Source organism: Pristiophorus japonicus, chromosome 1 (genome assembly GCF_044704955.1).
Source record: "Pristiophorus japonicus isolate sPriJap1 chromosome 1, sPriJap1.hap1, whole genome shotgun sequence".
In the NCBI taxonomy this organism is placed as follows: Eukaryota; Metazoa; Chordata; class Chondrichthyes; family Pristiophoridae; genus Pristiophorus; species Pristiophorus japonicus.
The window spans coordinates 1,475,561-1,491,753 of record NC_091977.1 but is presented as its reverse complement, the minus strand read 5'-3'; the positions used below and the strand labels follow the sequence as shown (position 1 = coordinate 1,491,753).

Sequence of the window (16,193 nt, the reverse complement as noted above, 5' to 3'; positions counted from 1 at the left end):
TACATTTATTTTAAACCCTATTAAAACATGTTAAAAAAATACCCAAAAATATTTTTTTTTCCAAAACATTTAATTAACTTTAATTTCAATTCATTTTCAATATGTGAGGTGTTTTTTAATTTATTATATTGCGTTTCATTTTTTAGGGAGTTATTCTCATTGATAATAATGGGACACATAAAAGCGAGGTTCCCATTATTATCAATGAGAATACTGCAGAGTGATTGGTGGCCCAGGCCCATGTGACTCCAGCTTTACTGTATGTATGGGGAAGTCGCTTTCCCGGACGCTACACATGAAATGAAGGCCTCAGACGGGAATCGAAGGCGTCTCCGGGACCACCAGGTGTTTTTGTAAAAAATGTTCCAGTCGGAGGCGTTTGTCGGAAGGTGCCTCCAACCGGAATTCCCCCCGCGACCCCCCCATTATCAGGCAGCATTGAGTTCTGAGGCTGGAAAGTCTCCACTGCTTCTTATCGTTTAATGAATTTTACAATTACAAGAAAGGGATATTTCACCACATTCCTAAACTGCTCCCGGAACTTAGTCTGTGTCACGGCATAAATACCAGTGTTTGTGCAACAACTCAGCTGCTGCAGCATGAATCCTATTTCATCGACAAACAGAGGTATACCTACATGACGTGTAATCCAACCAATCCGGTTTGCCACAAGAACCAGCATATACACTGTCCATAACAGTATGAAATTCCCCGAGATAACAAACAGTGAAATGATGGATTTCATGCGACTCTCCATCTCGGGGTCTCTGGGACTCTCCCCACTGCTGTGACCACGGAGTCTCCTGCGGGCTCTACTGGCCTCTAAAATGTGTCTGACGGTGAGAGCATTGAGCAGCAGGATCAGAACAAATGGGACACACGGGGTTAGAATATAATGAAGGAGCTCGAATGCTGCCCAGCCCAGTGATGTATAATTAGTGATTTTGATATCACAAAACCAGGGTTTGTTGCTAAGCACATACCTACTTGTGAACATAAAATACCAGGGTATGTTCTTTAAACAGCTCAGCACAGTCACTGTTCCCAGAACCACAGCCGCCATTCTCTCGGTGCAATATTTAGTTTTCAGCTTTTGGCAACAAATGGCCACAAATCGATCAAAAGTGAAAGTGACGGTGAACCAGACAGAACAGTCTGTGGCTGCATAAAGCAGGGCGGCGTGGATATTACACAGGGGGATGGACCGGATGAAAAGAAACTGTTCCATATAACGAATCGGAATGTGCCTCAGTATCAGATCCAGGATCACGACCAGTAGATCCGCTGTTGCCATGGTCACCAGGTAGCGAGTGACACATTTGGAGAGTCCGCACTTTCCCCGGGACAGGATCACTATCGTCACTAGGTTCACTGTGAGGAAAGCAAATAACCAGGTAAATTAAACATCCGGCTGTGAGCAAGAGCAGAAGATTGATGGAATTCGGTCTGCAATCTGCAAATCATTAGCGACATGAAATGATATAATCTAATTCTAGTACCTGAGGAACTGAATACAGGGTTAATTGCAATAATAATAAGGAATCAATAAATGAAATGGGGATCGAGACAGCATGAAATTAACAGATGTTTGATCAATGAGAGATTAAATGATAGATCTAACTTTAGCCCAGCAGGCAACAACACCGCCCAAGGTAACAGGGACACAAGGGTCAAGAACCTCTGAGGAAGCCTCCGTGTGGCGGGATCAGTCAGCACCGAGAGCGGTGCGATTCGCTTCTGTACCACTGTGTTGGCGGAGGGGGAGGGCGGGGGGGACCTGATTGAATTCTTGCTCCTGCTGAGGATATGGATTCTAATTAGAACTGAAAATGAGTGCAACAGAAATTAACATCTACTGCAATTTTGGCATGCAATAATTACAGGTACTTCTACTTATAATGTATGAAGCTAATATGACGATGTTAAGGTATTAAATACAAGTGTACAATAGTTAGAAAGATAACTGGGCTGTAGTAAGTCTTTTGACCAATGAGTTTTCCATCTTTTTGTTGAAATTGTCACTCATTGAAAGTAAGAATTTCCGAATAACATAGCAAAGAATGGACTCTGAATAAAATAAATAGTTATCATTGACCAGGGAATGTCCAACTAAATGCATTTTTTAGCATCAAAATTGGACGAATAATTCATAGAAACACAGAAAATAGGTGCAGGAGTAGGTCATTCAGCCCTTCGAGCCTGCCCAACATTCAATAAGATCAGGGCTGATCATTCCTTCAGTACCCCGTTCCTGCTTTCTATCCATACCCCTTGATCCCTTTAGCCGCAAGGGCCATATCTAACTCCCTCTTGAATATATCCAATGAATTGGCATCAACTACTCTCTGCGGCAGGGAATTCCACAGGTTAACAACTCTCTGAGTGAAGAAGTTCCTCCTCATCTCAGTCCTAATGGCTTACCCCTTATCCTAAGACTATGTCCCCTGGTTCTGGACTTCCCCAACATCAGGAACATTCTTCCTGCATCTAACCTGTCCAGTCCCATCAAAATTTTATATGTTTCTATGAGATCCCCTCTCAGCCTTCTAAACTCCAGTGAATACAGGCCCAGTCGATCCAGTCTCTCCTCATATGTCAGTCCTGCCATCCCGGGAATCAGTCTGGTGAAACTCCGCCGCACTCCCTCTCTAGCAAGAACGTCCTTTCTCAGGTTAGGAGACCAAAACTGAACACAATATTCCAGATGGGGCCTCACCAACACCCTGTACAACTGCAGCAAGACTTCCCTGCCCTTATACTCAAATCCCCTTGCTATAAAGGCCAACATACCATTTGCCTTCTTCACCAACTGCTGTACCTGCAAGCCAATCTTCAATGACTGATGAACTATGACACCCAGGTCTCGTTGCACCTCCCCTTTTCCTAATCTGCCGCCATTCAGATAATATTCTGCCTTTGTGTTTTTGCCCCCAAAGTGGATAACCTCACATTTATCCACATTATACTGCATCTGCCATGTATTTGCCCACTCGCCTAACCTGTCCAAATCACCCTGCAGCCTCTTAGCATCCTCCTCACAGCTCACACCGCCACCCAGTTTAGTGTCATCTGCAAACTTGGAGACATTACACTCAATTCCATCATCCAAATCATTAATATATATTGTAAAGAGCTGGGGTCCCAGCACTTAGTCCTGCGGCACTTCACCAGTCACTGCCTGCCATTCTGAAAAGGACCCGTTAATCCCGACTCTCTGCTTCCTGTCTGCCAACCGTTCTCTATCCACGTCAGTATATTACCCCCAATATTATGTGCTTTGATTTTGAACACCAATCTCTTGTGTGGGACCTTATCAAAAGCCTTTTGAAAGTCCAAATACACCACATTCACTGGTTCTCCCCTGACAACTTGACTAGTTACATCCTCAAAAAATTCCAGAAGATTTGTCAAGCATGATTTGCCCTTTGTAAATCCATGCTGACTTGGACTAATCCTATCACTGCTTTCCAAATGTGCTGCTATTTCATTCTTAATGATTGATTCCAACATTTTCCCCACTACTGATGTCAGGCTAACTGGTCCATAATTACCCGTTTTCTCTCTCCCTCCTTTTTCAAAAAGTGGTGTTCCATTAGCAACACTGCAGTCCATAGGAACTGATCCAGAGTTGATAGACTGTTGTAAAATGATCACCAATGCATCCACTATTTCGAGGGCCACTTCCTTAAGTTCTCTGGGATGCAGACTATCAGGCCCTGGGGATTTATCGGCCTTCAATCCCGTCAATTTCCCTAACACAATTTCTCGCCTAATAAGGATATCCTTCAGTTCCTCCTTCTCACAAGACCTTTGGACCCCTCGTACATCCGGAAGTTTATTTGCATCTTCCTTTGTGAAGACAGAACCAAAGTACTTGTTCAATTGGTCTGCCATTTCTTTCTTCCCCATTATAAATTCACCCGAATCCGACTGCAAGGGACCTACGTTTGTCTTCACTAATCTTTTTCTCTTCACATATCTATAGAAGCTTTTGCAGTCATTTTTTATGTTTCCGGCAAGCTTCCTCTCGTACTCTATTTTCCTCCTCTTGTTAAACCCTTTGTCCTCTTCTGCTGTATTCTAAGTTTCTCCCAGTCCTCCGGCTTGCTACTTTTTCTGGCTAATTTGTATGCCTCTTCCTTGGATTTAACACGATCCTTAATTTCCCTTGTTAGCCACGGTTGAGCCACTTTCCTCGTTTTATTTTTACTCCAGACAGGGATGTACAATTGTTGAAGTTCATCCATGTGATCTTTAAAGGTTTGCCATTGCCTATCCACTGTCAACCCTTTAAGTATCATTTGCCAGTCTAATCTAGCCAATTCACGCCTCATACCATCAAAGTTACCCTTTCTTAAGTTCAGGACCCTAGTTTCTGAATTAACTTTGTCACTCTCCATCTTAATAAAGAATTCTACCATATTATGGTCACTCTTCCCCAAGGGGCCTCACACAACAAATGTTCTAATTATTCCCTTCTCATCACACATCACCCAGTCTAGGATGTCCAGCTCTCTGGTTGGTTCCTCGACATATTGGTCTTGAGCCTGTCCAAGTCACCCTGCAACCTCTTAGCAATCTCCTCACAGCTCACACCGCCACCCAGTTTAGTGTCATCTGCAAACTTGGAGATATTACACTCAATTCCATCATCTAAATCATTAATATATATTGTAAAGAGCTGGGGACCCAGCACTGAGCCCTGCGGCCCTCCACTATTCACTGCCTGCCATTCTGAAAAAGACCCATTAATCCCAACTCTCTGCTTCCTGTCTGCCAGCCAGTTCTCTATCCACGTCAGTACATTATCCCCAATACCACGTGCTTTGATTTTGCACACCAATCTCCTGTGTGGGACCTTGTCAAAAGTCCAAATACACCACATCCACTGGTTCTCCCTTGTGCACTCTACCAGCTACTTCCTCAAAAAATTTCAGAAGATTTGTCAAGCATGATTTCCCTCTCACAAATCCATGCTGACTTGGACCGATCCTGTCACTGCTTTCCAAATGCACTGCTATTTCATCCTTAATGATTGATTCCAACATTTTCCTCACCACCGATGTCAGGCTAACCGGTCTATAATTACCTGTTTTCTCTCTCCCTCCTTTTTAAAAAAGTGGTGTTTCATTAGCAACCCTCCAGTCGATAGGAACTGATCCAGAGTCGATAGACTGTTGGAAAATTATCACCAATGCATCCACTATTTCTAGGGCCACTTCCTTACGTACTCTGGGATGTAGACTATCAGGCCCTGGGGATTAATCGGTCTTCAATCCTGTCAATTTCCCGAACACAATTTCCTAACTAATAAGGATATCCTTCAGTTCCTCCTTCTCACTAGACCCTCGGTCCCTGAGTACATCCAGAAGGTTATTTGTGTCTTCCTTTGTGAAGACAGAACCAAAGTACGTGTTCAATTGGTCTGCCATTTCTTTGTTCCCCATTATAAATTCACCCGAATCCGACTGCAAGGGACCTACGTTTGTCTTCACTAATCTTTTTCTCTTTACATTTCTACAGAGGCTTTTGCAGTCAGTTTTTATGTTTCTGGCAAGCTTCCTCTCATACTCTATTTTCCCCTCTTAATGAAACCCTTTGTCCTCCTCTGCTGAATTCTAAAATTCTCCCAGACCTATGGTTTGCTGCTTTTTCTAACTAACTTAGAAACATAGAAACATAGAAAATAGGTGCAGGAGTAGGCCATTCGGCCCTTCTAGCCTGCACCGCCATTCAATGAGTTCATGGCTGAACATGCAACTTCAGTACCCCATTCCTGCTTTCTCGCTATACCCCTTGATTCCCCCTAGTAGTTAGGACTTCATCTAACTCCTTTTTGAATATATTTAGTGAATTGGCCTCAACAACTTTCTGTGGTAGAGAAATCCACAGGTTCACCACTCTCTGGGTGAAGAAATTTCTCCTCATCTCGGTCCTAAATGGCTTACCCCTTATCCTTAGACTGTGACCCCTGGGTCTGGACTTCCCCAACATTGGGAACATTCTTCCTGCATCTAACCTGTCTAACCCCGTCAGAATTTTAAACATTTCTATGAGGTCCCCTCTCATTCTTCTGAACTCCAGTGAATACAAGCCCAGTTGATCCAGTCTTTCTTGATAGGTCAGTCCTGCCATTCCGGGAATCAGTCTGGTGAACCTTCACTGCACTTTCTCAATAGCAAGAATGTCCTTCCTCAGGTTAGGAGACCAAAACTGCACACAATACTCCAGGTGTGGCCTCACCAAGGCCCTGTACGACTGTAGCAACACCTCCCTGCCCCTGTACTCAAATCCCTTCGCTATGAAGGCCAACATGCCATTTGCTTTCTTAACTGCCTGCTCTACCTGCATGCCAACTTTCAATGACTGATGTACCATGACACCCAGGTCTCGTTGCACCTCCCCTTTTCCTAACCTGTCACCATTCAGATAAGAGTCTGTCTCTCTGTTTTTACCACCAAAGTGGATAATCTCACATTTATCCACATTATACTTCATCTGCCATGCATTTGCCCACTCACCTAAACTATCCAAGTCGCTCTGTAGCCTCATAGCATCCTCCTCGCAGCTCACATTGCCACCCAACTTGGTGTCATCCGCAAATTTGGAGATACTACATTTAATCCCCTCGTCTAAATCATTAATGTACAATGTAAACAGCTGGGGCCCCAGCACAGAACCTTGCGGTAACCCACTAGTCACTGCCTGCCATTCTGAAAAGTCCCCATTTACTCCTACTCTTTGCTTCCTGTCTGACAACCAGTTCTCAATCCATGTCAGCACACTACCCCCAGTCCCATGTGTTTTAACTTTGCACATTAATCTCTTGTGTGGGACCTTGTCGAAAGCCTTCTGAAAGTCCAAATATACCACATCAACTGGTTCTCCCTTGTCCACTCTACTGGAAACATCCTCAAAAAATTCCAGAAGATTTGTCAAGCATGATTCCCCTTTCACAAATCTATGCCGACTTGGACCTATCATGTCACCTCTTTCCAAATGCGCTGCTCTGACATCCTTAATAATTGATTCCATCATTTTACCCACTACCGATGTCAGGCTGACCGGTCTATAATTTCCTGTTTTCTCTCTCCCTCCTTTTTTAAAAAGTGGGGTTACATTGGCTACCCTCCACTCGATAGGAACTGATCCAGAGTCAATGGAATGTTGGAAAATGACTGTCAATGCATCCGCTATTTCCAAGGCCACCTCCTTAAGTACTCTGGCATGCAGTCCATCAGGCCCTGGGGATTTATCGGCCTTCAATCCCATCAATTTCCCCGTCACAATTTCCCGACTAATAAGGATTTCCCTCAGTTCCTCCTCCTTACTCGACCCTCTGACCCCTTTTATATCCGGAAGGTTGTTTGTGTCCTCCTTAGTGAATACCGAACCAAAGTACTTGTTCAATTGGTCTGCCATTTCTTTGTTCCCCGTTATGACTTCCCCTGATTCTGACTGCAGGGGACCTACGTTTGTCTTTACTAACCTTTTTCTCTTTACATATCTATAGAAACTTTTGCAATCTGTCTTAATGTACCCTGCAAGCTTCTTCTCGTACTCCATTTTCCCTGCCCTAATCAAACCCTTTGTCCTCCTCTGCTGAGTTCTAAATTTCTCCCAGTCCCCGGGATCGATGCTATTTATGGCCAATTTGTATGCCACTTCCTTGGCTTTAATATTATCCCTGATTTCCCTTGATAGCCACGGTTGAGCCACCTTCCCTTTTTTATTTTTACGCCAGACAGCAATGTACAATTGTTGTAGTTTATCCATGCGGTCTCTAAATGTCTGCCATTGCCCATCCACAGTCAACCCCTTAAGTATCATTCGCCAATCAATCCTAGCCAATTTACGCCTCATACCTTCAAAGTTACCCTTCTTTAAGTTCTGGACCATGGTCTCTGAATTAACTGTTTCATTCTCCATCCTAATGCAGAATTCCACCATATTATGGTCACTCTTCCCCAAGGGCCTAGCACAACGAGATTGCTAATTAATCCTCTCTCATTACACAACACCCAGTCTAAGATGGCCTCCCCCCGAGTTGGTTCCTCGACATATTGGTCTGGAAGCCCATCCCTTATGCACGCCAGGAAATCCTCCTCCACCGTATTGCTTCCAGTTTGGTTAGCCCAATCTTTGTGCATTTTAAAGTCATCATTGTAACTGCTGCACCTTTATTGCATACACCCCTAATTTCCTGTTTGATGCCCTCCCCAACATCACTACTACTGTTTGGAGGTCTGTACACAACTCCCACTGATGTTTTTTGCCCTTTGGTGCTCTGCAGCTCTACCCATATAGATTCCACATCATCCAAGCTAATGTCCTTCGTAACTATTGCATTAATTTCCTCCTTAACCAGCAATGCTACCCCACCTCCTTTTCCTTTTATTCTATCCTTCCTGAATGTTGAATTCCCAGCACTGATCATCCTGGAGCCACGTCTCTGTAATCCCAATCACATCATATTTGTTAATATCTATTTGCAGAGTTAATTCTTCCACCTTATTGCGGATACTCCTTGCATTACGACACAAAGCCTTCAGGCTTGTTTTTTTTAACACCCTTTGTCCTTTTAGAATTTTGCTGTACAGTGGCCCTTTTTGTTCTTTGCCTTGGGTTTCTCTGCCCTCCACTTTTCCTCATCTCCTTTCTGTCTTTTGCTTTTGTCTCCTTTTTGTTTCCCTCTGTCTCCCTGCATTGGTTCTCATCCCCCTGCCATATTAGTTTAACTCCTCCCCAACAGCACTAGCAAACACTCCCCCTAGGACATTGGTTCCGGTCCTGCCCAGGTGCAGACCATCCGGTTTGTACTGGTCCCACCTCCCCCAGAACCGGTTCCAATGCCCCATGAATTTGAATCCCTCCCTGCTGCACCACTGCTCAAGCCACATATTCATCTGCGCTATCCTGCGATTCCTACTCTGACTTGTATGCCTCTTCTTTGCAATTAATACTATCCTTAATTTCCTTTGTGAGGCACGGTTCAGCCACCTTCCCCATTTTATTTTTACTCCAGACAATTGCTGAAGTTCTTCCATATGATTTTTAAAGGTTTGCCATTGCCTAGCCACTGTCAACCCTTTAAGTATCATTTGCCAGTCTAATCTCACCAATTCACACCTCATACCAATTAAGTTACCTTTCCTTAAGTTCAGGACCCTAGTTTCTGAATTAACTTTTCACTCTCCATCTTAATAAGGAATTCTACCATATTATGGTCACTCTTCCCCAAGGGGAAGACTGCTAAGAAAACAACAAGATTGCTAATTAGTCCCTTCTGATTAGACATCACCCAGTCTAGGATGGCCATTTCTCTGGTTTGTTCCTCGACATATTGATCTAGAAAACCGTCCCTCATACACTCCAGGAAATCCTCTTTCTCCACATTGCTACCAGTTAGGTTAGCCCAATCAATATGTAGATTAAAGTCGCCCATGATAACTGCTGTACCTTTATTGCACACATCCCTTATTTCTTGTTTGATGCTGTCCCCAACCTCATGACTACTATTTGGTGGCCTGTACACAACTCCCACTCGCGTTTTCTGCCTTTTCGTATTCCGTAGCTCCACCCATACCGATACCACATCATACAAGCTAATGTCCTTCCTTATTATTGCATTAATTTCCTCTTTAACCAGCAACGCCACCCCCACTTCCTTTCCTTTCTGTCTATCCTTCCTAAATGCTGAATACCCTTGTATGTTGAGTTCCCAGCCTTGGTCACCCTGGAGCCATGTCTCTGTGATGCCAATCACATCGTATCCGTTAACTGCTATCTGCGCAGTTAATTCATCCACCTTATTCCGAATACTCCTCGCATCGAGGCACAGAGCCTTCCGATTTGTCTCTTTAACACACTTTGACCCTTTAGAATTTTGCTGTAAAGTGGCACTTTTTGTTTTTTGCCTTGGATTTCTCTGCCCTCCGCTTTTACTATTCTCCTTTCTATCTTTTGCTTCTGTCTCCATTTTATTTCCCTTGGTCTCCCTGCATAGGTTCCCATCCCCCTGCCATATTAGTTCAACTACTCCCCAACAGCACGAGCAAACACTCCCCCTAGGACATTGGTTCCGGTCCTGCCTAGGTGCAGACAGCCCGGTTTGTACTGGTCCCACCTCCCCCAGAACCGGTTCCAATACCCCAGGAATTTGAATCACTCCCTTCTGCACCACTGCTTAAGTCACATATTCATCTGAGCTATCCTGCGATTCCGACTCTGACTAGCATGTGGCACTGGGAGCAATCCTGAGATTACTACCTTTAATGTCCTGCTTTTTAATTTAGCTCCTAGTTCCCTAAATTCATTTTGTTGGACCTCATCCTGTTTTTTAACCTATATCGTTGGTACCTATATGTACCACGACAACTGACTATTCACCCTCCCTTTTCAGAATGTCCTGCACCCGCTCTGAGACATCCTTGACCCTTGCACCAGGGAGGCAACATACCTTCTTGGAGTCTCGGTTGCGGCCGCAGAAACGCCTATCTATTCCCCTTACAATTGAATCCCCTATCACTATAGCTCTCCCACTCTTCTTCCTGCCCTCCTGTGCAGCAGAGCCAGCCACGGTGCCATGAACTTGGCTGCTGCTGCCCTCCCCTGATGAGTCATTCCCCTCAACAGTACCCAAAGCTGTGTATCTGTTTAGCAGGGGGATGACCGCAGGGGACCCCTGCACTACCTTCCTTGCACTGCTCTTCCTGTTGGTCTTCCATTCCCTATCTGGCTGTATACCCGTCTCCTACAGTAAGACCAACTCACTAAACGTGCTATTTACGTCATTCTCAGCATCGTGGATGCTCCAGCGTAAATCCAGCCGCAGCTCCAGTTTCGCAATGTGGTCCGTCAGGAGCTGCAGGCGGATACACTTCCCGCACACGTAGTCGTCAGGGACACCGGAAATGTCCCTGACTTACCACATAGTACAGGGAGAGCATAACACGTGTCTGAGCTGTCCTGCCATTGACTTAACCCTTAGATAAACTTAATGTGGCAACAACAAGGCTAAAGGTTAGTTACTGATATAGAAAAGAAAAAAGAAAAGCTACTTACCAATCACCAGCCAATCACTTACCCCCTTGGCTGTGACGTCACCTTTTAATTTCTTTATACTTCTTTTTTGCCTTCTCTCCCCGCTGCAGCTGCACAAGCCAGGCCTTTATAGGCCTCACCAACACCACGCACTCCCACCTCTCGGACTGCCGCCGGGCCTTTATAGGCCTCACCAACACCACGCACTCCCACCTCTCGGACTGCCGCTGGGCCTTTATAGGCCTCACCAACACCACGCACTCCCACCTCTCGGACTGCCGCTGGGCCTTTATAGGCCTCACCAACACCACGCACTCCCACCTCTCGGACTGCCGCCGGGCCTTTATAGGCCTCACCAACACCACGCACTCCCGTCTCTCGGACTGCCGCCGGGCCTTTATAGGCCTCACCAACACCACGCACTCCCGCCTCTCGGACTGCCGCCGGGCCTTTATAGGCCTCACCAACACCACGCACTCCCACCTCTCGGACTGCCGCCGGGCCTTTATAGGCCTCACCAACACCACGCACTCCCACCTCTCGGACTGCCGCCGGGCCTTTATAGGCCTCACCAACACCACGCACTCCCACCTCTCGGACTGCCGCCGGGCCTTTATAGGCCTCACCAACACCACGCACTCCCACCTCTCGGACTGCCGCCGGGCCTTTATAGGCCTCACCAACACCACGCACTCCCACCTCTCGGACTGCCGCTGGGCCTTGATAGGCCTCACCAACACCACGCACTCCCACCTCTCGGACTGCCGCCGGGCCTTTATAGGCCTCACCAACACCACGCACTCCCGCCTCTCGGACTGCCGCTGGGCCTTTATAGGCCTCACCAACCACGCACTCCCGCCTCTTGGACTGCCGCTGGGCCTTTATAGGCCTCACCAACCATGCACTCCCGCCTCTCGGACTGCCGCTGGGCCTTTATAGGCCTCACCATCCACGCACTCCCAACTCTCGGACTGCCGCTGGGCCTTTATAGGCCTCACCATCCACGCACTCCCAACTCTCGGACTGCCGCTGGGCCTTTATAGGCCTCACCAACACCACGCACTCCCACCTCTCGGACTGCTGCTGGGCCTTTATAGGCCTCACCAACACCACGCACTCCCGCCTCTCGCTGCCGCTGGGCCTTTATAGGCCTCAGCAACACCACAAACTCCTGCCTCTTGGACTGCCGCCGCCTCTTGCTGCCGCTGGGCCTTTATAGGCCTCCCGACTCGACGAACTTCCGTCTCTAGGACTGCCATGATCAGCCATGATCATATTGAATGGTGATGCAGGCTCGAAGGGCCGAATGGCCTACTCCTCCACCTATTCCACAGGTAAAGTGCTGCCAAATGCTTCTGTAAAGTATCGGAACACAAATGGATATGATTTATTCTTGCTTTCTTTCACATGTTGGTTTTCAACTTGTGCATATTATATTAGATGGAAAAATATCAAAGGATTGTGTTGTCATGAATACTTCAGTTACAACCACTGGCATTCTTCATGCTGAATTAAAGCAGGGTACAATAGAGAATTGCTCCGATTCTCACTGAGAGACCCACTGAGCTGTGGCAGACCTGCATGAGATTCAGTTGCAAACTCAAAACAAAGATTGCAAATAAATGTCTTGAAATCTGGCTCAATGAGCATTTTGTGAGATTGAAAATGATCCTGATAAATCTGGTCCAACCATCAGAAGCAGTGGCAGTAATGCAACACTGGAGAATGTGGAAAATGAGGCAGTGGCTGGAACTGAATGATTAGAAACATGGAACCACAGAAATTAGGAGCAGTGGTAGGACATTCGGCCCTTCGAGTCTGCACCGCCATTCAAAATAATCATGGCTGATCCTCTATCTCAACACCATACCCCACGTTTTCCCCGTAGCCCGAGAGAAACACAGTGACCGCTTCAGGTCAAGGACCTGTCATCATTTGGTGACGTCCCTAAACTTAGAAAACCTTCTTCTGATATAATACAAATGAGCAGTGCAGCGAGCATTCTGAAATTCTGAAAATAAAGTGTCCTATCCGATACCTTTGCTTGAGCTGAACAGAGAACATTTTAATCTTGATGTCAGAATACAATTTACTGAATCAATAGCCGACAGCACGCAACGGACAGGGAAAGACAAGGAGAGAAATAAAGTTAAAATGATTAACAGAATGAATAGCCGTGTAAAGAGACTTGCCCGGAACACCAACAGCAGCGAGGAACCAGGGACACTAACAGCGAGGTACCAGGGACACGAACAGCGAGGTTCCTGGGACATTAACAGCGAGGTACCAGGGACACTAACAGCGAGGTTCCTGGGACATTAACAGCGAGGTACCAGATACACGAACAGTGTGATACCAGGGACACTAACAGTGAGGTACCAGATACACTAACAGTGAGGTACCAGATACACTAACAGCGAGGTACCAGATACACTGACAGTGAGGTACCAGATACACTAACAGTGAGGTACCAGATACACTAACAGTGTGATACCAGGGACACTAACAGCGAGGTACCAGATACACTAACAGTGAGGTACCAGATACACTAACAGTGAGGTACCAGATACACTAACAGTGAGGTACCAGTTACACTAACAGTGAGGTACCAGATACACTAACAGTGAGGTACCAGATACACTAACAGTGAGGTACCAGGGACACTAACAGTGAGGTACCAGATAAACTAACAGTGAGGTACCAGATACACTAACAGTGAGGTACCAGGGACACTAACAGTGAGGTACCGGATACACTAACAGTGAGATACCAGGGACAAAAACAGTGAGGTACCAGGGACACTACCAGTGAGGTACCAGGGACACTAACAGTGAGGTACCAGATACACTAACAGTGAGGTACCAGATACACTAACAGTGAGATACCAGGGACACTAACAGTGAGGTACCAGGGACACTAACAGTGAGGTACCAGATACACTAACAGTGAGGTACCAGATACACTAACAGTGAGGTACCAGATACACTAACAGTGAGGGACCAGGGACACAAACAGTGAGGTACCAGATACACTAACAGTGAGATACCAGGGACAAAAACAGTGAGGTACCAGGGACACTAACAGTGAGGTACCAGGGACATTAACAGTGAGTTACCAGATACACTAACAGTGAGGTACCAGGGACACTAACAGTGAGGTACCAGATACACTAACAGTGAGGTACCAGGGATACTAACAGCGAGGTACCAGATACACTAACAGCGAGGTACCAGATACACTAACAGTGAGGTACCAGGGACACTAACAGTGAGGTACCAGGGACAATAACAGTGAGGTACCAGGGACACTAACAGTGAGGTACCAGGGACACTAACAGTGAGGTACCAGATACACTAACAGTGAGGTACCAGATACACTAACAGTGACGTACCAGGGACAATAACAGTGAGGTACCAGGGACACTAACAGTGAGGTACCAGGGACACTAACAGTGAGGTACCAGATACACTAACAGTGAGGTACCAGGAACACTAACAGCGAGGTACCAGATACACTAACAGCGAGGTACCAGATACACTAACAGTGAGGGACCAGATACACTAACAGTGAGGTACCAGGGACACGAACAGTGAGGTACCAGATACACTAACAGCGAGGTGCCAGGGACACTAACAGTGAGGTACCAGATACACTAAAAGTGAGATACCAGATACACTAACAGTGAGGGACCAGATACACTAACAGTGAGGTACCAGGGTCACTAACAGCGAGGTACCAGATACACTAACAGTGAGGTACCAGATACACTAACAGTGAGGTACCAGATACACTAACAGTGAGGTACCAGATACACTAACAGTGAGGTACCAGATACACTAACAGTGTGATACCAGGGACACTAACAGCGAGGTACCAGATACACTAACAGCGAGGTACCAGGGACATTAACAGTGAGTTACCAGATACACTAACAGTGAGGTACCAGGGACACTAACAGTGAGGTACCAGATACACTAACAGTGAGGTACCAGATACACTAACAGTGAGGTACCAGATACACTAACAGTGAGGTACCAGATACACTAACAGTGAGGTACCAGGGACACCAACAGCGAGGTACCAGATACACTAACAGCGAGGTACCAGGGACATTAACAGTGAGTTACCAGATACACTAACAGTGAGGTACCAGGGACACGAACAGTTAGGTACCTGATACACTAACAGTGAGGTACCAGATACACTAACAGTGAGGTACCAGGGACACTAACAGTGAGGTACCAGGGACACTAACAGTGAGGTACCAGGGACAATAACAGTGAGGTACCAGGGACAATAACAGTGAGGTACCAGGGACACTAACAGTGAGGTACCAGGGACACTAACAGTGAGTTAAAAGATACACTAACAGTGAGGCACCAGATGCACTAACAGTGAGATACCAGGGACAAAAACAGTGAGGTACCAGGGACACTAACAGTGAGGTACCAGGGACATGAACAGTGAGTTACCAGATACACTAACAGTGAGGTACCAGGGACACTAACAGTGAGGTACCAGATACACTAACAGTGAGGTACCAGGGACACTAACAGCGAGGCACCAGATACACTAACAGCGAGGTACCAGATACACTAACAGTGAGGGACCAGATACACTAACAGTGAGGTACCAGGGACACTAACAGTGAGGTACCAGATACACTAACAGCGAGGTACCAGGGACACTAACAGTGAGGTACCAGATACACTAACAGTGAGATACCAGATATACTAACAGTGAGGAACCAGATACATAGAAACATAGAAACATAGAAAATAGGTGCAGGAGTAGGCCATTCGGCCCTTCTAGCCTGCACCGCCATTCAATGAGTTCATGGCTGAACATTCAACTTCAGTACCCCATTCCTGCTTTCTCGCCATACCACTTGATCCCCCTAGCAGTAAGCACCTCATCTAACTCCTTTTTGAATATATATAGTGAATTGGCCTCAACAACTTTCTGTGGTAGAGAATTCCACAGGTTCACCACTCTCTGGGTGAAGAAGTTCCTCCGCATCTCGGTCCTAAATGGCTTACCCCTTATCCTTAGACTGTGACCCCTGGTTCTGGACTTCCCCAACATTGGGAACATTCTTACTGCATCTAACCTGTCTAACCCCGTCAGAATTTTATATGTTTCTATGAGGT

The 16,193-nt window shown here is 46.1% G+C and overlaps 1 protein-coding gene across 1 annotated transcript in view; it reads right to left on the bottom strand.

Moving 5' to 3' along the window:
• Positions 1-472: 472 nt before the first annotated feature.
• Positions 473-16,193, bottom strand: part of LOC139273575 (probable G-protein coupled receptor 139) — a 64,640-nt gene continuing 48,919 nt past the window's right edge. The window contains exon 2 of the mRNA XM_070890543.1: positions 473-1,371. Coding sequence (XP_070746644.1) covers positions 473-1,371 — 899 coding nt within the window. The remainder of the gene's footprint in view (positions 1,372-16,193) is intronic.